This window comes from Cherax quadricarinatus, unplaced genomic scaffold, assembly GCF_038502225.1.
Source record: "Cherax quadricarinatus isolate ZL_2023a unplaced genomic scaffold, ASM3850222v1 Contig1845, whole genome shotgun sequence".
Taxonomy (NCBI): domain Eukaryota; kingdom Metazoa; phylum Arthropoda; class Malacostraca; order Decapoda; family Parastacidae; genus Cherax; species Cherax quadricarinatus.
Window position 1 is genome coordinate 51175 of NW_027196871.1, and position 24601 is coordinate 75775.

The following is a 24601-nucleotide window of genomic DNA, read 5'->3' on the forward strand; positions in this document are numbered from 1 at the left end:
TCTAGCCTTAACTCTATCCATCACCAAGGATTACGTTTGTGCCTTGGTGCTTTTCGCTCTTCCCCTGTTGAGAGCCTCTATACAGAAGCGAATGTTCCATCCTTGTCTGATCGCCGTGATGCCCATTGCCTTCGCTACTATGTACGCTCTCACGATCTACACAATCCTTCCATTTATAGAATGGTCACCGATATTAGTAGACATTCTTTATTCGTTCGCCGCCCCTGTTTGCTCCGTCCCTTTTCTCTTCGCCTACATTCACTCTTGTCTTCCCTTCAGTTACCACCTTTATATGTTCATGTAGCATCTCACTTTTCCCTACCCCCCTGGGAAGTTCCAGCTGTTCGGGTCTGTTCTTTCTCACTCCCTTGCTCGAAAGCTCAACTGCCTACGGTGGCTTCCCGCTCTCTTTTTCTTGATCACTTCCACTCCCATTCTCATGCCACCGCTGTGTACACAGATGGCTCTAAGTCTTCAGACGGCGTCGGATTCGCAGCAGTGTTTCCGGACAGCGTCGTGCGGGGGCATTTACTATCTTCAGCTAGCATTTTTACTGCTGAACTGTATGCCATTCTTGCAGCACTTATTCGTATCGCATCTATGCCTGTGTCATCATTTGTAGTAGTCTCAGACTCCCTTAGTGCTCTACAGGCTATACGAAAATTTGATACATCTCATCCCCTAGTTCTCCGTATCCAACTTTGGCTACGCCGTATCTCTACCAAACATAAAGATATTGTTTTTTGTTGGGTCCCTGGTCATGTCGACGTACAGGGCAATGAACAGGCAGACACTGCTGCGCGGTCAGCAGTACATGACCTACCAATTTCCTATCGAGGTGTTCCATTTCTGGACTATTTTGCTGCAATAGCTACCCACCTTCGCACCCGTTGGCAACAACGTTGGTCAACTCTGCTCGGTAACAAACTTCATTCTATTAAACCGAGCATAGGTTACTGGCCGTCTTCTTGTCATCAGTGCCGAGGTTGGGAGACCACTCTCTCCCGCCTTCGCATTGGCCACACTCGTCTTACTCATGGGTATCTCATGGAGAGGCACCCTGTTCCTCTCTGTGAGCAGTGTCAAGTTCCAGTATCGATTAGCCACATTCTGTTAGACTGCCCTCTCTATCAACGAGCACGCAGAATTTACCTCCAACGTCGTCTTCGTTCTACTACTCTCTCTTTACCTTCCCTTCTTGCTGATGGACCCTCCTTTAATCCTGACTCTCTCATTGACTTCTTGACAACGACTGATTTACTCCACAAACTCTGATGATACTTTTCGCACTCCCCTCAGCCCTTTCTAGTTCAGTCTCTTGCTGCCCTTTACCCTTTCACCATCCACTGCCCCGCTGTTATCCGTAACCTATTACTCATCCATCTCCCTTTTGCCACCTGATGCCCTCGCTTCCTTCCTGCCCTGCAGCGCTGTATAGTCCTTGTGGCTTAGCGCTTCTTTTTGATTATAATAATAATTTGGCGGTAAAGATCGAAAACCAAAACCTTGTCATTGCGGTAGTATGCAAGCCTCCAAATGCAACTTCCCAGCAAATTCCAGGAGCAGCTTGAGAAAACTGACCACTGTCTGGAAAATCTCCCAACTCCTACTACTAGGAGATTTCAACCTGAGACACCTAAAATGGAGGAGTATAGCAAACTATGTTTTAGCAGAGATCACCCCGGGAGGCAGCTCAGATGAAAATTCACACACGCACGAACTATTAAATCTCTGCAACACATTCACCTTAAACCAGCAAATAGTAGAGCCTACAGGACTAGAAAATACACTGGACCTCATCTTCACTAACAATCCCCTCAAGGAAGGTTCCTTGATGTTGGTGAGGGGCTCTTGATTTAGGGAATTGGATCTGTGCTCCAGTTCCCCGAATTAAGCCTGAATGCCTTCCACATCCCCCCCCAGGCGCTGTATAATCCTCCGGGTTTAGCGCTTCCCCCTTGATTATAATAATAATAATTCACTAACAATGATGATCTGATACAGACAGAACACAGGACGAAAGGAAGACGATGAAAGAGAGAGTTCAAAAACGAAAGGAGAAATGGGAGGAAATGAAAAAGGAGAGCAGAATAACCCAGGATCAAATGGAAGGACAAGCACACCCCCCAGAAACACCTGCAGAAGGACTCCAGCCACGACATCCCCAAGGCAACTGAACAATCCAAACCAACCATCACACACCGATCCCTCTGTTTCCACCCCCCGCACCACAGTTACAGTATTAGAACAGAAGTTGAAGGTTTGGTACACAAATGCAGATGGATTAATGAATAAACATCAGGAATGGCAAGAAAGAATCAATGAGAAGTCCCCAGACATCATAGCAGTTACAGAAACAAAACTCACGGAGACAATAACAGATGCAATCTTCCCACCAGGATACCAGATCATGAGGAAAGATAGAAGGGGCAGGGGGGGAGGTGGGGTTGCTCTGCTTGTTAAAAAACAGATGGAAATTCGAGAAAATGGAAGGCATAGATGAGACGGGAGAAAGAGACTACATAGCAGGTACACTTCAGTCTGGGGAACACAAAGTGGTCATTGCAGTGATGTATAATCCACCACAGAACTGCAGGAGGCCAAGAGAGGAATATGAAGAGAGCAACAGAGCAATGGTGGACACACTTGCTGAGGTGGCAAGAAGAGCTCATTCCAGCAGAGCAAAGTTGCTGGTTATGGGGGATTTCAACCACAGGGAGATCGACTGGGAAAACCTGGAGCCACATGGGGGTCCCGAAACATGGAGAGCCAGGATGTTGGACGTGGTGCTGGAAAACCTCATGCACCAACATGTTAAGGACACTACCAGAGTGAGAGGGGAGGATGAACCAGCAAGATTGGACCTTGTGTTCACCCTGGGCAGCTCAGACATTGAGGACATCAAGTATGAGAGTCCCCTAGGAGCTAGCGACCACGTGGTTCTGTGCTTTGAATACATAGTAGAGCTGCAAGTGGAGAGAATAACAGGAGTTGAATGGGAAAAGCCTGACTATAAAAGAGGGGACTACATAGGGTTGAAGAACTTCCTGCGGGAGGTCCAGTGGGACAGAGAACTGGCAGGAAAGCCAGTAAATGAAATGATGGAATATGTAACAACAAAATGCAAGGAGGCAGTGGAAAAGTTTATTCCCAAGGGCAACAGTAACAACGGGAAGACCAGAACGAGCCCCTGGTTTACCCGACGGTGTAAGGAGGCAAAAACAAAGTGCAATAGAGAATGGAAAAAGTACAGAAGGCAGAGAACACACGAAAATAGGGAGATCAGTCGCAGAGCCAGGAATGAGTATGCACAGGTAAGGAGGGAGGCCCAGCGACAGTATGAAAATGACATAGCATCGAGAATCAAGACTGACCCGAAACTGTTGTATAGCCACATCAGGAGGAAGACAACAGTCAAAGACCAGGTGATCAGATTAAGGACAGAAGGTGGAGAACTCACAAGAAATGATCAGGAGGTATGTGAGGAGCTGAACAGGAGATTTAAGGAAGTTTTTACAGTAGAGACAGGAAGGGCTGTGGGAAGACAGCACAGAAGGGAACATCAAGAGGGAATATACCAACAAGTGTTGGATGACATACGAACAACTGAGGAGGAGGTGAAGAAGCTCTTAAGTGACCTTGACACCTCAAAGGCGATGGGACCGGACATCTCCCCATGGGTCCTTAGAGAAGGAGCAGAGATGCTGTGCGTGCCTCTAACCACAATCTTCAACACATCCCTTGAAACTGGGCAACTACCTGAGAAATGGAAGACAGCTAATGTAGTCCCCATATTTAAGAAAGGAAACAGAAACGAGGCACTAAACTACAGACCTGTGTCTCTGACATGTATTGTGTGCAAAGTCATGGAGAAGATTATCAGGAGGAGAGTGGTCGAACACCTGGAAAGGAACAAGATTATAAATGAAAACCAGCATGGGTTCATGGAAGGCAAATCCTGTATCACAAACCTCCTGGAGTTTTATGACAAGGTAACAGAAGTAAGACACGAGAGAGAGGGGTGGGTAGATTGCGTTTTCCTAGACTGCAGGAAGGCCTTTGACACAGTTCCCCACAAGAGATTAGTGCAGAAGCTGGAGGATCAGGCGCATGTAAAAGGGAGGGCACTGCAATGGATAAGGGAATACCTGACAGGGAGGCAGCAACGAGTCATGGTACGTGAAGAGGTATCACAGTGGGCGCCTGTTACGAGCGGGGTCCCACAGGGGTCAGTTCTAGGACCAGTGCTATTTTTGATATATGTGAACGACATGATGGAAGGAATAGACTCTGAAGTGTCCCTGTTCGCAGATGACGTGAAGTTGATGAGAAGAATTAAATCGGACGAGGATGAGGCAGGACTGCAAAGAGACCTGGACAGGCTGGACATGTGGTCCAGTAACTGGCTTCTCGAATTCAATCCAGCCAAATGCAAAGTCATGAAGATTGGGGAGGGGCAAAGAAGACCGCAGACAGAGTATAGGCTAGGTGGACAAAGACTACAGACCTCACTCAGGGAGAAAGACCTTGGGGTGACCATAACACCGAGCACATCACCGGAGGCACACATCAACCAAATAACTGCTGCAGCATACGGGCGCCTGGCAAACCTGAGAATAGCGTTCCGATACCTTAATAAGGAATCGTTCAAGACACTGTACACTGTGTATGTTAGGCCCATACTGGAGTATGCAGCACCAGTCTGGAACCCACACCTGGTCAAGCACGTCAAGAAGTTAGAGAAAGTACAAAGGTTTGCAACAAGGCTAGTCCCAGAGCTCAAGGGAATGTCGTACGAGGAAAGGTTAAGGGAAATCGGACTGACGACACTGGAGGACAGAAGGGTCAGGGGAGACATGATAACGACATACAAGATACTGCGGGGAATAGACAAGGTGGACAGAGATAGGATGTTCCAGAGAGGGGACACAGGGACAAGGGGTCACAACTGGAAGCTGAAGACTCAGACGAGTCACAGGGACGTTAGGAAGTATTTCTTCAGTCATAGAGTTGTCAGCAAGTGGAATAGCCTAGCAAGTGAAGTAGTGGAGGCAGGAACCATACATAGTTTTAAGAAGAGGTATGACAAAGCTCAGGAAGCAGAGAGAGAGAGGACCCAGTAGCGATCAGTGAAGAGGCTGGGCCAGGAGCTGAGTCTCGACCCCTGCAACCACAATTAGGTGAATACAATTAGGTGAGTACACACACACACACAGGAGTTAGGACTCAATCCCTGCAACCTCATCTAGGTGTGTACACACAAACACACACGAACTATTATATCTCTGCACCAAATTCACCTTGAGCAATGATGATCTGATACGTAACATAACCATATCAAAGACAATACACTCAGATCACAACATAATAGAGGTACAGACATGTATGCACAGGGCTCCTGACCTGCAAAATGTGAGCAGTCATGAAGGTCTCTTCACGAAATTCAATTTCAATAACCAAAACATACAATGGGATCAAGTAAACCATGTCCTAAATGAAACAAGCTGAGAAGATATCCTAAACAACACGAATCAAAACATTTGCCATGAAAAAATGAATTCTGTGGTTTTGAAGATCTGCTCAAGACACATTCCATTAGGAAAAAAAAAGATGTAAACTAGAAAGAGAGAGATGCTCCCTATACAGACGACGGCGAAGAGTCACAGAGCTGCTGAGTGGGACCAATATATCAGAAATGCGAAGGGAGGCACTAGTCAGTGAAATTGCAAATATAGAACTTAGGCTGAAGGAATCTTACGGGAGACAAGAATCACAGGAAGAACTAAAAGTCATCAAGGAAATTGAAAAAAAAAATACTTCTTCTCTTATGCGAAATCTAAGGGAAAAAAAGCATCCAGTCTTGGGTCCCTGCTTAGGTGGGATGGGACATACACAGATGACAGCCAGGAAATAAGTGAGATACTAAAGTCCCAGTATGACTCAGTGTTCAGTGAACCGCTGCCCAGACTAAGGGTTGACATCCCAAATGAATTCTTTATGAATGAAGCCCAAAATTTGGACATCCCAAAAATCTCGGATATTATCCTAACTCCACAAGACTTTGAAGAGGCAATAAATGACATTCCCATGCACTCTGCCCCAGGCCCAGACTCGTGGAACTCTGTGTTCATCAAGAACTGCGAAAAGCCCCTATCGCATGCCTTCATCATTTTATGAAGAGGGAACATGGACAAAGAGGTCATCCCACACACATTAAAAACAACAGACATAGCCCCACTCCACAAAGGTGGCAGTAAAGCAACTGCAAAGAACTACAGACCGATAGCACTAACATCCCATATCATAAAAATCTTTGAGAGGGTTCTAAGAAGCAAGATCGCCAACCACCTACATACTCATCAATTACACAACCCAGGGCAACACGGGTTTAGAGCAGGTCGCTCCTGCCTGTCCCAGCTACTGGACCACCATGACAAGGTCCTGGATGCTGTAGAGGATAAACAAAATACAGATGTAGTATACACAGACTTTGCAAAAGCTTTAGACAAGTGTGACCATGGTGTAATAGCACACAAAATGCGTGACAAATGAATAACAGGAAAAGTTGGTAGATGGGTCTATAACTTCCTGACAAATAGAACACAGAGTAATAGTAAACCGAGTCAAGTCCCAGGCAGCCATGGTAAAAAGCTCTGTTCCACAAGGCACAGTACTCGCTTCCATTCTATTCCTCATCCTCATTTCTGACATAGAGATGTAAGTCATAGCTCCGTGTCTTTGCGGATGACACCCGGATTACCATGGCAGTGACCTCCATCAAAGACACTGCGAGACTCTAAGCGGACATCAACCAAATATTCGAATTGGCCACTCAAAACAATATGAAGCTCAACGAGAAGAGATTTCATCTACTCAGATATGGGAAACTTGAGGGAATTAAAAATGTATCAGGGTATATGACAAATTCTAACCATACAATAGAGCGGAAAAGTAATGTGAAGGACCTGGAAGTGATAATGTCAGAGGACCTCGCCTTCAAAGACCACAATGTATCCACCTCATCTGCTAGGAATATGGTAGGATGGATAATGAGAACCTTCGAAACTAGGGGCGCCAAGCCCATGATGATTCTCTTCAAATCGCTTGTGCTCTCTAGGCTGGAATAATACTGTACACTAACGGCCCCCTTCAAGGCTGGCGACAATGCAGACCTGGAGAGTGTACAAAGAACTTTCACGGCACATATAAGCACGATAAGGCACCTAAATTACTATGGTCACAATTGTAATGAGTTATAAATGCAAATATTAAGGGATCATACACTCACACGAGCGAGCGTGCACACACATACACACACACGAGGGCGCACGCACAGACACATGCGCACGAGCGTACAAATATATGCATACACACAAGCACAACAGTTGAAGTCCCTTGATTTGCATTTCTTGGAACACATGCGAGAGAGATACATGATAATCACACGAAAATCACTCTCTATGAAAGCAAAAGACTCGACAGGAGATGTAACATTCCCACAGTGAAAAGTAGGGGAGCCACGAGTACACTGAGAGACGACACATTAAGTGTCCGGGGCCCAAGATTGTTCATCTGCCTCCCAGCATACATAAGGGGAATTACCAGTAGACCCCTGGCTGTTTTCAAGAAGGAACTGGACAGGCACCTAAAGTCAGTACCTGACCAGCCGGGCTGTGGTTCGTATGTCAGTTTGTGTGTGGCCAGCAGCAATAGCCTGGTTGATCAGACCCAGACCCACCACGAGGCCTGTTCTCAGACCGAGCCGCAGGGGTGTTGACTCCCGGAACCCTCTCCCCGCATACTCCCGGTATCTTCCCGATGTCTCGAACTCTCTATTTAGTAACTCTCCTTTCCTATTTTTAACTACCATATCCAATCGTTCCCTAGGCTTCCTCAGCTTATTAATATCACTCCAAAACTTTTTCTTATTTTCAACAAAATTTATTGATAATATTTCACCCACTCTCTTTTTACATTGCTTCATCACTCTCTTAACCTCCTTTTCTCTATATATACTCCTCCCTCCTTGCATCACTACTACTTTGTAAAAATCTCTCATATGCTAACTTTTCCTCCCTTACCATTCTCTATACATTATCATTCCACCAATTGCTCTTCTTCCCTCCCGCATCCACTCTCCTGTAACCACAAGCTTCTGCTGAACACTAACACTACATTTTTAAACCTACCCTATACATCTACCCCATTGCCTATATTCTCACTAGCCCATCTATCCTCCAATAGTCGCCTATATCTTACTTTAACTGCCTCCTCCTTAAGTTTATAAACCTTCACCTCTCTCTTATTTGCTGCTTCTATTTTCCTTGTATCCCATCTACCTTTTATTCTCATTGTAGCTACAACTAAAAAAATGATCTGATATATCTGTGGCCCCTCTATAAACATGTACATCCTGAAGTCTACTCAACAATCTTTTATCTACCAATATGTAGTCCAACAAACTACGGTCATTACGCCCTACATCATATCTTGTACTTCTCAAATCATATCTTGTATACTTATCCTCTTCTTAAGAGAGGAACCACAACCTCTCCAGGGACAGAGGTTTTTTTAGGGCCAGAAGGGAAAAAAACTGGCAAGAAATGACAATAATCCTACACCACCTGAAAACACTTCTGTTGCAGAGGCACGGACATTGGCCTCTTCCCCAGAACAACAGATATTAGAGCCAGCAAATAAAACCCCTCTAAATTCCACCAATACGACATTTCTCTTTGCAAACATACAGGGTCTAAAGCCGTCAAAAAACAACAAAATTCCTTACATCAAGGGACTGCTCACGGAGTCAAATTCAATGTTTGCAGCATTCACAGAGACCCACATAAAGGATCATTATGACAACGAAATATGGATCCCAGGTTATAACCTATTCCGATACGACAGACTAAACAGGCAACAAGGGGGGGTTGGCCTGTATGTCACAGAGTCGCTCATTTGCACAGAACTACTAAACACCTCAAATGATGTAGTTAAAGCTTTGGCGGTAAAGATCGAAAACCAAAACCTTGTCATTGCGGTAGTATGCAAGCCTCCAAATGCAACTTCCCAGCAAATTCCAGGAGCAGCTTAAGAAAACTGACCACTGTCTGGAAAATCTCCCAACTCCTGCCCCAAACATCTTACTACTAGGAGATTTCATCCTGAGACACCTAAAATGGAGGAGTATAGCAAGCAGTGTTTTAGCAGAGATCACCCCGGGAGGCAGCTCAGATGAAAATTCACATACACACGAACTATTAAATCTCTGCAACACATTCACCTTAAACCAGCAAATAGTAGAGCCTACAGGACTAGAAAATACGCTGGACCTCATCTTCACTAACAATGATGATCTGATACGTAATATAACTGGATCAAAGACAATTCACTCAGATCACAACATAATAGAGGTACAGACATGTAAGCCCAGGGCTCCGGACCAGCAAAATGTGAGCAGTCATGAAGGTCTCTTCACGAAATTCAATTTCAATAACAAAAACATACAATGGGATCCAGTAAACCATGCCCTAAATGAAAGAAGCTGGGAAGATATCCTAAACAACACGGGCCCGAACATCTGCTTGTAAAAATTAATTCTGTGGCTCTTGAGATCTGCTTAAGACACATTCCATTAAGAAAAAGAAAGAGAAGATGTAAACTAGAAAGAGAGAAACGTTCTCTATACAGACGAAGGCGAAGAGTCACAGAGCAGCTGAGTGGGGTCAATATATCTGAAATACGAAGGGAAGCACTAGTCAATGAAATTGCAAATATCGAACTTAAGCTGAAGGAATCTTATAAACGACAAGAATCACAGGAAGAACTAAAAGCCATAAAGGAAACTTAAAAAAAAATACTTTTTCTCTTATGCCAAATCTAAGGGAAAAACAACATCCAGTACTGGGCCCCTACTTAAGCGGGATGGGACCTACACAGATGATAGCCCAAGAAATGAGTGATATACTAAAGTCAAAATATGACTCAGTGTTCAGCGATCCACTGCCCACTCTAAGGGTCAACAATCCAAATGAATTCTTTATGAACGAAACCCAAAATTTGGCCATCCCAAATTTCTGGGATATTATTATAACTCCACAAGATTTTGAAGAGGAAATTAATGACATGCCCATGCACTTTGCCCCTGGCCCAGACTTGTGGAACTCTGTGTTCATCAAGAACTGCAAGAAGTCCCTATAGCGTGCCTTCAGCATTTTATGGAGGGAGCATGGACACGAGTCATCCCACACGCACTAAAAACAACAGACATGACCCCACTCCACACAGGTTACAGTAAAGCAATTGCAAAGAACTACAGACCAATATTTCTTATAGAGGTATTCCATGTACGGACTATTTTGCTGTAATATCTTCCCACCTTCACACCCGTTGGCAACAACGTTGGTCTACTATGCTCGGCAACAAACTTCAGTCTATTAAACCGAGTATAGGTTACTGGCCGTCTTCTTATCACCAGTGTCGAGGTTGGGAGACTACTCTCTCCCGTCTTCGCATTGGCCATACTCGTCTTACTCATGGATATCTCATGGAGAGGCGTCTTGCTCCTCTCTGTGAGAATTGCCAAGCTCCATTATCAGCCACATTCTGTTGGACTGCCCACTTTATCAACGAGCACGCAGAATTTACCTCTGTCGTCGTCTTCGCCCCGCTGCTCTCTCTTTACCTTCCCTTCTCGCTGATGGACCCACCTTTCATCCGGACTCTCTCATTGACTTTTTGACAACGACTGACTTACTCCACAAATTTTGATACTTTCAGCCCTTTCTACTTGTATCTCTTGCTACCCTCTACCCCCGTACTATCCCCTGCCCCGCTGTTTTCTGTAACCTGCTGATCATCCCCCCTCCCTTCTGCCATCCAATTCCCTTGCTTCCTTCCCTACCCTGCAGCGCTGTATAGCCCTTGTGGCTTAGCGCTTCTTTTTGATTATAATAATAATAATAATACAGACCAATATCACTAACATCCCATATCATAAAAATCTTTGATAGGGTTATAAGAAGCAAGACAGCCAACCACCTAGATACCCATCAGTTACACAACCCAGGGTAACACGGGTTTAGCGCAGGTCGCTCCTGCCTGTCCCAGCTACTGGACCACTATTCAAATTCAAATTCAAATTCAAATTCAAATTCAAAGTTTATTCTCTATAAAGATTACAATGTTGAATTTACAGAATTTGGTTGTTGTGTGGTTTACATGTAGTTAAATAATGATTACAGAGTGTACCACTAGAACGCCTAGCATGGCTAGGCATTTCGGGCAGACTTAGTTTAATTCTTTATTTTAAAATATTACAAATTATGAGGTAAGTTGGTATTATGGCTAAGTGACTAAATACTAGTTTGTGAGTTTAGCAATGTGAATGCTTTTGTTTTGGCACAGTACATAGTTTCAGTGTTGGAGTATCATAGGATTCATTATTTTAAGATTGAGATTAATATTTCTGTTTATGGTCAAATGGGTGAGTGAGTGTAAGTGTGAACCACCAGGTGGTATTCGTGTAGTTAGTTGATGGGGTTTATCAGGGAGATAAGATGTTTTCTAATGGTAGTTTTGAAGGTGATGAATGTGTCTGCAGTTCTAGAGCTCTCAGGTAGGGTGTTCCAGATTTTAGGGCCTTTGACATACATTGAATTTTTGTAAAGGTTTAGTCGGACATGGGGAATGTCGTAGAGGTGTTTGTGTCTGGTGTTATGCCTGTGGGTTCTGTCACAACTATCAAGAAAGCGTTTTAGGTCAAGGTTGATATTGGAGTTTAAGGTCCTGTAGATGTAGATTGCACAGTAGTAAGTGTGGATGTACTGAACAGGGAGTAAGTTTAGATCTATGACAAGGTCCTGGATGCTGTAGAGGATAAACAAAATACAGATGTAGTATACACAGGCTTTGCAAAAGCTTTCGACAAGTGTGACTATGGTGTAATACCACACAAAATGCATGATAAAGGAATGACGGGAAAAGTTGGTAGATGGATCTACAACTTCCTGACAAATAGAACACAAAGAGAAATAGTAAACAGTAAAGTCCCAGACAGCCATGGTAAAAAGCTCTGTTCCACAAGGCACAGTACTCGCTCCCATTCTATTCCTAATCCTCATTTCTGACATAGACAGAGATGATTCTCTTCAAATCGTTTGTGATCTCTAAGCTGGAATACTGCTGTACACTAACGGCCCCCTTCAAGGCTGGCGACATTGCAGACCTGGAGAGTGTACAAATAACTTTCACGGTACACATAAGTGCGATAAGGCACCTAAACTACTGAGAACGGTTGAAGACCCTTGATCTGTATTCCGTCGAACGCAGGCGAGAGAGAGATGCATGATAATATACACTTGGAAGGTCCTGGAGGGATTGGTACCAAACCTGCACACGAAAATCACTCCATATGAAAGCAAAAGACTCGGCAGGAAATGCAACATTGCCCCGATGAAAAGCAGGGGTGCCACAAGTACACTGAGAGACAACACAATAAGTGTCCGGGGCCCAAGACTGTTCAGTTGCCTCCCAGCATACATTAGGGGGATTACCAATAGACCCCTGGCTGTCTTCAAGACGGCACTGGACAGGCACTTAAAGTCAGTACCTGACCAACCGGGCTGTGGTTCGTACGTCAGTTTGCGTGCGGCCAGCAGTAACAGCCTGGTTGATCAGACGCTGATCCACCATGAGGCCTGATCTCAGACCGGGCCGCGGGGGCGTTGACCCCCCCTCTCCAGGTAAACTCCAGGCACCTATAACAAACCCCTTTCTATAAAAAGTAAAGGGCCCCCATTATCATTTACACCTGGCACCCCAAAGTTACCTACCACACCCTCACTAAATGTTTCTCCCACTTAAGCATTTAGGTCCCCTACCACAATTACTCTCTCACTTGGCTCAAAAGTTCCTACACACTTGCTTAACATCTCCCAAAATCTCTCTCTCTCTCTCTCTCTCTCTCTCTCTCTCTCTCTCTCTCTCTCTCTCTCTCTCTCTCTCTCTCTCTCTCTCTCTCTCTCTCTCTCTCTCTCTCTTCTACATGTGCATACATTTATTGTGATGCACTTTTCGCATCCGACCCATATTTTAATCCACATAATCTTTGAATTTATACATTTATATTCCCTCTACTCCTATAGGCACCAGGAGGCCTGGTCACAGACCGGGCCGCGGGGGCGTTGACCCCCGGAACTCTCTCCAGGTAAACTCCAGGTAATAGTGTTTGGTAGTTAGTGTAGTTGGTATATGCATGCAGTGAATCACCATACATATGACGACCTTACCTGTGACAATGGTGACAATGACAGCCACCACTATACAGAAGAGTGTCCCCCACAGCGAGTTGAGGCAGTAGGAGAGGCCATACAGAGGATGGATCCTGCAACGCAAGTGACACAAGTTCAAGCACTAAACATATTCTTTTAATATGGTCATTCCCAACTATTTCCCCAAAACAACTAATATACAATCTTCATTTTCAACAATCTGCTAATTTCAGTGCTCCTTAACACATACACAACTTGTAGACTAAAAATAACATCACAAAACCCTTCAACACTGATGATTCTGACAGGTAGAGGGCAGAAGTGTTGTGATCGTAATAGTAACATTACAGAGAAATATTAAAACTAATAACTGCGCTTAAATCTTTCAAAAATAACTGTTTTCTATTTTAATTGTTCTTAATGTGCTAAAAGATGCAACTGCGGAAAGTTTAATTTACTATATTAATTTAGTAATCTAAAATAACGAGGTAACTAACTTAGCGGTTGGAGGAACAGCTGTTGAAGAAACATCTGTTGAAGAAACAGTTGTTGAAGAAATAGCTGTTGAAGAAACAGCAGCTGTAGAAAAAACGGTTGAAGGAAGAGCTGTGAAGTTAAGAGGCACAGACATCGTAGTGTTGATGCCTGGAGGACACCCGTCTCGGGACAATCTCAGGAACTTCGCCTTAGGTTCCATGAGCTGACCAGTGACGATGCAGATGTTGATAATGATTGATACAACAAAACCGGCTGAGGCTCCCTGAAAAAGGATTTATAATTGGTGCAAGTGACCTTTGTTGTTTCAGTATATGATGAGCCATAATGGTTAAGAACAGAAGCTCCAGAATTCATCACACATAGTAATACTGCCTAAGTTAATAAGTTATGACTTTTTCTCAAGACTTAAAGAGGGGAATGTACCAGTCAACTTGATATCTGTCCCATTTGTGATCTTTATATATCTAAAAAAAAAAAAATATATGAATGGACCTTCATGTTAAGTAAGCTGTTTGTAGTAATTATGGTCATGTGAAAAATATTGACAAAATAATTAATAATCATTATTCCATCGTATTTCACTAGAGATACAGTTATTCCTGTTATTTTTATTTAGAATAATTCATCTACTTAATGCTTTTCAATGTTAGATTATATTTACGTCCTAATCGGTTGATTAAAAAATTATTAGAATTTATGTTTAAGCTTACACTACACATTAATTGTATAGTAGTCATGTTCAGTGTTATTTAATTTTAGTTTTCCCTAAACGAAACAGATTCTCATTAAACTAGTGAGCACAAATATTATTTAAAGTCGAGTTTTCCCCTCAGGGAAGGTTCCTTGATGTTGGTGAGGGGCTCTTGATTTAGGGAATTGGATCTGTGTTCCAGTTCCCCGAATTAAGCCTGAATGCCTTCCACATCCTCCCCCCCAGGCGCTGTATAATCCTACGGGTTTAGCGCTTACCCTTGATTATAATAATAATAATAATAAAGTCGAGTTTTAAGACTGGGAGACGTGGCGTTACTTTCACAGAGGAAGCTGATCTGAGCCTAGTCGAGAACAATACCTCAGTAATATTGCTTCAAGTTGGTTGTTGGTTCCGGCTCTTTAACCTGGCACTTTCTCAACGACTGTGGACACTCCTCTCCAACGCTATTCTTCACCTGTCCCATCTTCCCAGCTCACCTCACACGGGGTTTAACCTAAACTTTCTTGTCTTGTGGCCGAGAGCTATCATGTGGATTTTTTTTTTCCTAAATTTCCGGAAATCGTAATGTATAATTTTGATTGATGTAAATGAGCATAAAAATGGTGTTGATTTGACTCTTGGAAAATCTGCGCCTGCACGGAGAGGAGACGAAGTTAGTTTAATATCTTAATTATGCACCCCATATCCATAATATTTTGCCATTTCTTGTACATTTCTTAGTGAGTTGTCTCTAAATTCATTAATTTTATCGCACTCCAGTACATAATGATGTAGGGTGTGACAATAGTTCACCTGGCAAAGTTTACATTTCGTTTGGTCTACATCTGGTGGTGGTGATTTAACCTGCCAAAGATACTTGTAACCCAGCCGGAGCTGGGCAGTAGTGACATCCAAGAGTCTGCTTATCTTGTTGGATGCACCTAGATATGTGGCTCCTCCTGCATGATGGAATAATGATAGATGGACTGACTTATGTCAATCTTCCTAAGTCTTAAGTCAATAAAGTTCTTTTCGTATAATTGTTCTTAAACTGCTAATTGACAATCCAAGATTGTAATCTACTCCCTCTTTGAAAGCATACATCTTAGCCAATTCACCAGTTCTATCATGCATCTGAAGACCAATGTGAGATGGAATCCACAGCATGTGCACTTTGACTCCACTGTCCACAATCTTACCATACCTGTGTCTGGCTTCCGACACGAGCATTCCACAATTTATACTTAATGAGTTGAGAGCATTTATGGACGACAGAGAAATGTACCTCTGTAATCTTTTGACTACCGCCCACACGATGGGTATGGGGGGGCATAATAAAGATATTAAACTAAGTAACTGTGGGCGGTAGTCAAAAGATTACAGAGGTACATAATGGGTCCAGGGACTGGGCCTCAAAGTTTTGATATCTGAACAAATTACAAAAATAACACTGGTCTGCATGATTTTTTTTTATTGACTATGGCATCTTTTTTGGTATATATATGGAAAATAGTGATTCATTGTGCTTTTTATTCATCTCTATCACAACAGGTTGTCAAGTTATACGGAAATGTTACTTTTATCTTTTCGTATAACACAAGTAAATGAGAAAGTGGTATATTATCAATTAAAATGTTTACCTTATATTGACTTCAATGTTAAATCTAATATATTTTTCTTTTTTTTCAGATTATTAATGTCTAGAGGCTGCAGAAATTCACCAGACATATTTTGTTATGTCTGCGGGCAATTCACACCTTCAGATTCCCGGAACAACATTACTTACTCCTTTATTGAAGCGCTGCTACTTTGCTAATTTTGACCATGGCAAATCATTTGCACTACACAAAGCTTGCAAGAGTTGCATCAGTAAGTTCCAAATGCGCTCCATTGAAAAACTGACGTATCCTTTGGAGTACCAATGGTACCAATGGTATGGCGGGAGCAGATGAACCATCATAATGACTACTACTTTTGTATGACTAAAGTAGCTGGATTCAACAAGAAGTTCTAAAGATCGCATAATATACCCAAATATTCCTTCAGCAATAAGGCCTGTTCCTCACTCTGAAGATATTCCTGCACCTGTGCCACCTGAGACATGGCAAATTTCATCAGTCTGATACCATTGATTCTAAGGAGATGGACGTAGACTATGAACCACCAACAAATGACGATCCCAAACCCTTCAACCAAGTTGAGCTCAATGACTTGGTGAGAGACCTTAACTTTCCAAAAGAAAGTGTACAGTTACTTGGCTCCTGGAGCAACATTTGCTTGGTACCGTCATCGTGAAGCGGAATTCACTCATTTCTTTGACAAAGAGGAATCTTTAGTTTTCTGTTCAAAATTTCTGGCCTTATTGAACACATGGGGATGTCATACAAAGCAGATGTGCTTTTTCATGATTGCTTGCCTAATTTTAATAAATTGACAATTGATTAAAAATTCACATTTTTTATCATTAATTTGTATTTTATTCAAAATCCTTACATGATAGAGCAAAATAGTTTAGATATTTACAATCAGCAGCCCAAGAATATGTAAGATGGCAACCATGAATAAAAATAGAAATTAAAAAAATTCCAAATGCAGACCAGTGAAATGAACTCTAGGTAGATCTGGTCACAGTCATGGCAATTTACAAAGGTAATGAACCATCTACACTCCTATACATGGTTACAATCATAAACAAATTAAAAGCAATGAACCACTGACACGTCCACACAAGGTCACACACCCACATCAGAGCGCATGCACACACACACACACTTAGTAATTTTCAAGGCATAATCAGCTCGAACCAGGATCCTGCAGGAGAAAGCACAACTGAGGGACAAACCAGAGTACCGGAGTACCGGAGAGTGTACCTCGATTGCGACAGAACACAAGAAGAAAGGACAATACTGAAAGAGAGGGTACAAAGACAGTACAAAGAGGGTACAAAATTAAGTCCTTGCTGAAATTTTCTTTTATACGTTTAAAGATATATTTTTTTCACTAATGTTAATGTAAAAATTTTTAATTTTGCACCAGAAGAATCTTAGAAAACTTACCTAACCTTATTATAACAAAAACAATTTATTTTAGCCTAACCCAACTAAATATATTTTAGATTTGTTTACAGTAATTTAATACTAAAAAAACACAGTGAAATATATTTTTTTAGTTAGGTTCAGAATGATTTTGGCGAAATTATTGCATACACAAATTTTCACTTGTCCTATATGGCAAGATGAGCGTTGCTATTTAAGCCGAGATCGCAAGTTCTGCCTATTCGGCAAGACATATATATATATATACATATATATATATATATATATATATATATATATATATATATATATATATATATATATATATATATATATATATATATATATATATATATATTTATATATATATTTATATACTGTATATATATACACATCCAAGAACAAATTAATAAGTAAATATTGTTTACAAGTATTTATTTATTTATTAAATTATATATAAGCTTTGCTTCCTGTGGCCTATCAAGTTTTTCCTGAGATAAACTTAAGGAACATTTGTTAATAATATCATGCAAGAATTTTTTTGGCCAGTTTCATCTCCGACTTCGTTTACATATTCTTAGTTTGAATACATCAAAATGTAATTGAAGATTGTGTTAAAACGAGGAATATCTTTACTCTTGTGTTGGCACAGACATATTCAAGTTTTCTACAGTTAATACAAATAAACAGATGAAATCTTTGCCATATCTACTTCATCAAAAATGTATTTTTTTCCTACTGGTAGGTAAGATATATTGGCAACGTTAGGCATCTTTAATCCCAAACGTCTCGCCTACACAGTAGGGTTCTTCAGTCGAGTACAGAAATTAGGCAGGAGCAGTAGATGTGAAGACGATGTAATCAGTCCATCGCCCTTGAAGTCGTAGATTTGAGGTTGTCAGTCCCTCAGCCTGGAGAAGTTCTGTTCCATAGTCTGGAACTAACTGAAGATCAAGCTAGAGTGTAGAGACTTAAATACTGTCGGAAGGAGAGGTGCAGAGTAGTAGTAGTGAGATTGTAGCCACTGAGAGGTCATGTCCCTCTCTGATCAAACAATCCTCACTTGAAAAAGTTGTCCAAGGTGTTTTCTCATCTGTACCAAGATGCCATTGTGTTGCAGTGTCTGACAGAGTGAATATCAAAATGGTATATAATACCGACAGGTTGGTAGGAAAGACACATAGGCAACACTTAGGTATCTTAATTCCGAAACGATCTGCTAAGTTATAAGAAACTTGAGTTTTGAGGCATACCTGAGGACGGCGGCATAGATGGCTGCTACGAAGAGGCCTGACAGACCAGGGATCTCTGTAAGAACTCTTAGGACATACGCTATGACCACGATAGATGGGTCTGAGATTGTGCCTGAGGCGGTGATAGGGTCGCAGTCCTTGAAGTGAGCGTACATAACTAGCCCGGAAAGGTGGATCAATGCTCGCAGGAACACCATTCCCATAGCAGCATAGTATAATACCCTGTGTAAGACACAACCACATCAATAACTACAGGAACCACTAACAGAAGCACATGGTATATCAAGTTTAATAGAAAAGAGGTCTGAAATAGATCTGTAAAACTAGAAGTATTATGGTTTTTACGCGATCCTAAAAAAGATATCTCCGTATTCCATAACCTCAGTCCCCTGCGCCTCAGTTCACGGTAGAACAAGTTCATAATGCGGCTAAGTAATATCCAGATTTCTTCAATAAAAATGGTAAATTAGGACATCTAATTTAGATTTCTGACGGTTATCGAAGACACCACTATCTTAAAATACACAAAGACATTAAGCCGCCTGAAGCCGCTCAGATGTTGCGTTATCAAGGAATCAGCATGGAAGGGCTGAAGTTAATCAGATGTGACACTCAGAAACTATCTCACGAGAAGCAGTATTTAAATTTTTCACAAAAAAGCAAATTGGAATCTACATGGGCCAAAATCAGTCCAAACTTTTTATTAAGAAGCTAAGTTCCATGTAACCTTAGTGTATATGTGGAAACTTACTGGGAGACCAAATAACTTCCACAGAGTAAACAGTAAATAAGCAGTATGAGCCCTTAACATCTACACACACACACACACACACACACACACACACACACACACACACACACACACAAGGAGGTAGGGACTGTACATATTAATTTATTTATTTATTTATTTATTAATTTGAACATGATACAGAGAAGTACAAAAGAATACAGTTAAATGCAGCATGCCAAAGCCACTTGAATGCATAGCATTACGGGCAGGCTTAAAATTAACTTAAGATTAACTAAGCAATGAAGTATTCATTGGTAAAACATTATTGTAAACAGATAACAATTAAGCACAAATGAGTATTACAAAAACAGGTCGTATGGTTGCATGCATTGCTGTACAATCAGTATTTATTTATTTATTTATTTATTTATTTATTTAATTTGAACATGATACAGAGAAGTACAAGGAATGCAATTTTTAAAGTGTAACATACCAAAGCCCTTTAATGCAGAGCATTATGGGCAGCTTAAAATTAACTTAAGATTAACTAAGCAATGATATATTCAGTGGTTCAAAAATTATTGTAAAACAGTTAACAATTTAGTACCTGGAGTTTACCTGGAGAGAGTTTCGGGGGTCAACGCCCCCGCGGCCCGGTCTGTGACCAGGCCTCCTGGTGGATCAGCGCCTGATCAACCAGGCTGTTGCTGCTGGCTGCACGCAAACCAACGTACGAGCCACAGCCCGGCTGATCAGGAACTGACTTTAGGTGCTTGTCCAGTGCCAGCTTGAAGACTGCCAGGGGTCTGTTGGTAATCCCCCTTATGTGTGCTGGGAGGCAGTTGAACAGTCTCGGGCCCCTGACACTTTTTGTATGGTCTCTTAACGTGCTAGTGACACCCTTGCTTTTCATTGGGGGGGATGGTGCATCGTCTGCCAAGTCTTTTGCTTTCGTAGTGAGTGATTTTCGTGTGCAAGTTCGGTACTAGTCCCTCTAGGATTTTCCAGGTGTATATAATCATGTATCTCTCCCTCCTGCGTTCCAGGGAATACAGGTTTAGAAACCTCAAGCGCTCCCAGTAATTGAGGTGTTTTATCTCCGTTATGCGCGCCGTGAAAGTTCTCTGTACATTTTCTAGGTCGGCAATTTCACCTGCCTTGAAAGGTGCTGTTAGAGTGCAGCAATATTCCAGCCTAGATAGAACAAGTGACCTGAAGAGTGTCATCATGGGCTTGGCCTCCCTAGTTTTGAAGGTTCTCATTATCCATCCTGTCATTTTTCTAGCAGATGCGATTGATACAATGTTATGGTACAAATGAGCATTACAAAGACAGGTCATATGGTCATTACTGTGTTGCTGTGTAATCAGTAGAATGGAGTATTCTGTTAGGTAATGAAGTTAAATAGTAACAAAGTTTGATTGGGTCACACGTTGACATTTATGAGATACAATAATGAGACATATATAAGATACAATTTAAGAGATACAATTATTCAGTATTTATTTAGTTGTGGGTGAGTAAGTGATTTTTGAGAACAGACTTGAATTTATAAACAGACAGTGTTTCTTTTATATTCACAGGTAATGAATTCCAGATTTTAGGGCCTTTTATGTGCATTGAGTTTTTGCATAGCGTGAGATGGACACGAGGAACATCAAAGAGTGATCTGTGCCTTGTGTTATGGTCATGTGTTCTGTTGAGGTTGGTAAGGAGATGTTTGAGGGGAAGGTTTATGTCAGAGTTAAGTGTTCTATGTATGTAGAAGGTGCAGTAATAAGTATGGATGTTTTGTATTGTGAGTAGGTTTAGAGTTTTGAATATTGGTGGAATGTGCTGCCTGTATTAGGAATTTGTTATCATTCTGACGGCATCCTTTTGTTGGGTAATTAGTGGTCTGAGATGGCTTATTGTTGTTGAGCCCCATGCACAAATTCCATAGGTGAGATAGGGGTAAATAAGTGAGTGATATAGGGCCAGGAGGGCTGACTGTGGAACATAGTACCGTATCTTCGATAGTATGCCTACGGTCTTGGAAATTTTTTTGGAAATTTGTTGTATATGTGTTTGAAATTTGAGTCTATTATCAAGGTGGATTCCTAGGAATTTTCCCTCTGTGAGTTTTGTGATAGGTGATCCATTTATCATTATGTTAAGAGACACATCACGCATCAAGGAAGGTTTAGATAGGTTTATACAGTTAGTTACTAATATTAGAATTTGAGAAGTAACCTTAGATGTTAATATTGTAGCTTTAGGACCTTTACATAGGTAGGCTTAGGCTTTTAATATAGGTGAATATTAGGTTATATTAGCTAAGGAGAAATGATAACCCCATGCTCGAACGGAGGCGGGAGTGACAGAGACGCCAGCAGCCAGCAGCTGGTGTGAAGCAGCTCGGAGCACCCGCGTGTCTTCATATACTTGCCTGTGGAATGCAAAATCATAGAGGCTTTCCGAAGTACCGTGGAAATTTGTCTCTTCCCAGGCGCACCCCAGGCGCACTCTCAGCATTAGTTGGCCAATGATATTATGGGGAAACGTGGCTCACGAAACCGTAATGGCACGATTGCAAACAAGCCATACCACAGGCGGGATTGAACCCGCGGCCAGAGAGTCTCAAAACTCCAGACCGTTGCGTTAGCCACTGGACCAGCTAGCTACTATAAGATTCGCCCAACTAGGTATATTTCTACACCATAGGAAGGTTAGCTTAGTCATGTTGACGGCATTGAGAGGACTTGAGCTAGAGTTTGTCACGGCCACGCTAGCTGGAGATTCGTCTGTAAAAACTTGCATTTGTGGTCACAGTGGTGCCTATGCTAACCTTCCTATGGTGTAGAAATATACCTAGTTGGACGAATCTTATTGTGGCTAGCTGGTCCAGTGGCTAACGCGACGGTCTGGAGTTTTGAGACTCTCTGACCGCGGGTTTAATCCCGCCCGTGGTATGGTTTGGGTTTTAGTCGATCTGTGGGGTCTTGAGCAGACGGACACCCGAAGACCAAAATAAATCCTTCACTGCACGTGGTGTCCTGAGGGTGAGGGACCAGAGGACTCTACACCGCCAAGCGATTTAGTCCTCCTTCATTCGTGCATGTAGTTAGGAATTTCTTGCAAGATCAGTTGCATATGGAAACGTATGTATTTCTGATCAGAGGAGATATTCTCCAATTATTTCACAAATTAATTTGATTTATAAAATTAGCACACAACCTAATATCAAGAGATTGTTTCCTCTGAAGAAAATACGGCACCAAAAGTTTAAAGCTGATCAGAAGATGCGTCAGTCGTTGAAGATTGATGCCGTTAACAAGTGTTATGTTTTAACCAGGAAAGTACGAAATTCGTAAGGGTCATATAGCACCTGTGGAAAGGAAGGCATTCAAATTCTATCAAGTGATGAGAAGATCAGTTCAGTTCACTGGATCAAGAGCTCAACAGCATAAAGGCAAAATAATGCAATTATGTAAAATAATACTACATCCTTTCGAGATTAAAAATAACAAAATCACATCAACACACTCCATTAAATATATAAACCATTACCAAGAAGGATACACGAGTGTTGCAGTTTTGAAGGCGATCAGAGGAGCTCGTCTCTACCTACCTTATAGAAACAAAATTTGGGAATGATTTATGTAGCATTGTGCATAGGTTACTCAACGTATGCAGACACGTGAATCTGGATTAAGATACATTACACACGTGTTGAAAATTTAAACCTGGGAGTTTATCTGGAGAGAGTTCCGGGGGTCAACGCCCCCGCGGCCCGGTCTGTGACCAGGCCTCCTTAGGTCAGTGTCCCAGGATGCGACCCACACCAGTCGACTAACACCCAGGTACCCATTTTACTGATGGGGAACATAGACAACAGGTGGAAAGAAACACGTCCAATGTTTCTACTCTGGCTGGGAATCGAACCCAGGCCCTCACCGTGTGAAGCGAGAGCGTTAACCACCAGGCCACCAGAGCCTATAAAGATGAGACACCAGGAGCATAGCTCTGATCTTGTATGTATTACAAACAGAAAATCACAGTAAGTACCTACCATTGTGCCTGTTTGATAGATCCCGTGCTGAAGTAGCGTTGTGTCTGGCTCTGGTTGACACCGTAGGTACCCAGGGTGAAGAAGAAGCCTAAGACGATACAAAGCCAGAAGCTGTGACGCTGGTATGGGTTCAAGTCAAAGCTGCCGGCAACAATACTCGTTGGTCTCACTCGCTTCCAAAGAAGAACTCAACTCCACTCAGTAAAATTGAAACATTAGTGCTTTATTTTTAAAATATAATACATTTACTACCACTATTACTACTACAGCTACTATGAGCAGTCGCGAAATGCATTGTACAGTGATAATATTTTATTTTCCATAGGTATATATAATATGTATGTATGTGTGTGTGTGTTAGTTACCATTTTGTCCTAGGAACATGTCGATTCGACACTAGGCCTGTGTGTGTGTATGTGTGTGTGTATGTATGTATGTGTGTGTGTGTGTGTGTGTGTGTGTACTCACCTATTTGTGGTTGCAGGGGTCGAGTCTTAGCTCCTGGCCCTGTGTGTGTGTGTATGTGTGTGTGTGTGTGTGTGTGTGTGTGTGTGTGTGTGAGTGTTTGTACTGTACTGCACATTAGTTTATTGACTGACTACTGCTGCTGCTGCTGCTGCTGCTAATGATAATAATAATAATAATAATTATTAAGTCTTCATGAAATGTACAAGAAGTAATTATAGCGCACTCAGCTCACACACTGAGGTACGAAGGTCGATCCCTGGTGCGGGTGGAAACATTAAGAAGAGTTTCCTTAAGACATCTGCTGTCCATGTTCACCTATCAGTAAATTAAGTACCTAAGTGTTAGTCGACTGGTTGTGGGTCGCATCCTGGGACAAAATTGACCAATTTTCCCGAAGCGCTCTGCATAACAAGCGGCTGTCTATATAGTAGTATGTCACTGATACAAGCTAGGTCTGTATACCTTGTACGTGTACTTGTAAAAATAAAGATTATTACTATTATTATTATATTATCGGATATCGTGAACAACAGCCATATTTTCATACATGAAAAACATACTTTTAAATGATAGATATGAATCGAAGACAATATTTAGTTCATTT

General features: G+C 41.9%; 1 protein-coding gene and 1 pseudogene across 1 annotated transcript in view; both read right to left on the minus strand.

Moving 5' to 3' along the window:
• Positions 1 to 14024, minus strand: part of LOC138851732 (uncharacterized) — a 35695-nt gene extending 21671 nt beyond the window's left edge. The window contains exons 1-2 of the mRNA XM_070081147.1: positions 13766 to 14024; positions 13287 to 13381 (exon numbers count right to left, since the gene is read on the minus strand). Of these exons, the coding sequence (XP_069937248.1) occupies positions 13287 to 13381; positions 13766 to 13965 (295 nt within the window). The 5' untranslated portion in view covers positions 13966 to 14024. The remainder of the gene's footprint in view (positions 1 to 13286; positions 13382 to 13765) is intronic.
• Positions 14025 to 18714: 4690 nt separating this feature from the next.
• LOC138851731 (sodium-coupled monocarboxylate transporter 2 pseudogene) lies at positions 18715 to 23670 on the minus strand (annotated as a pseudogene).
• Between the last annotated feature and the right edge of the window lie 931 nt (positions 23671 to 24601).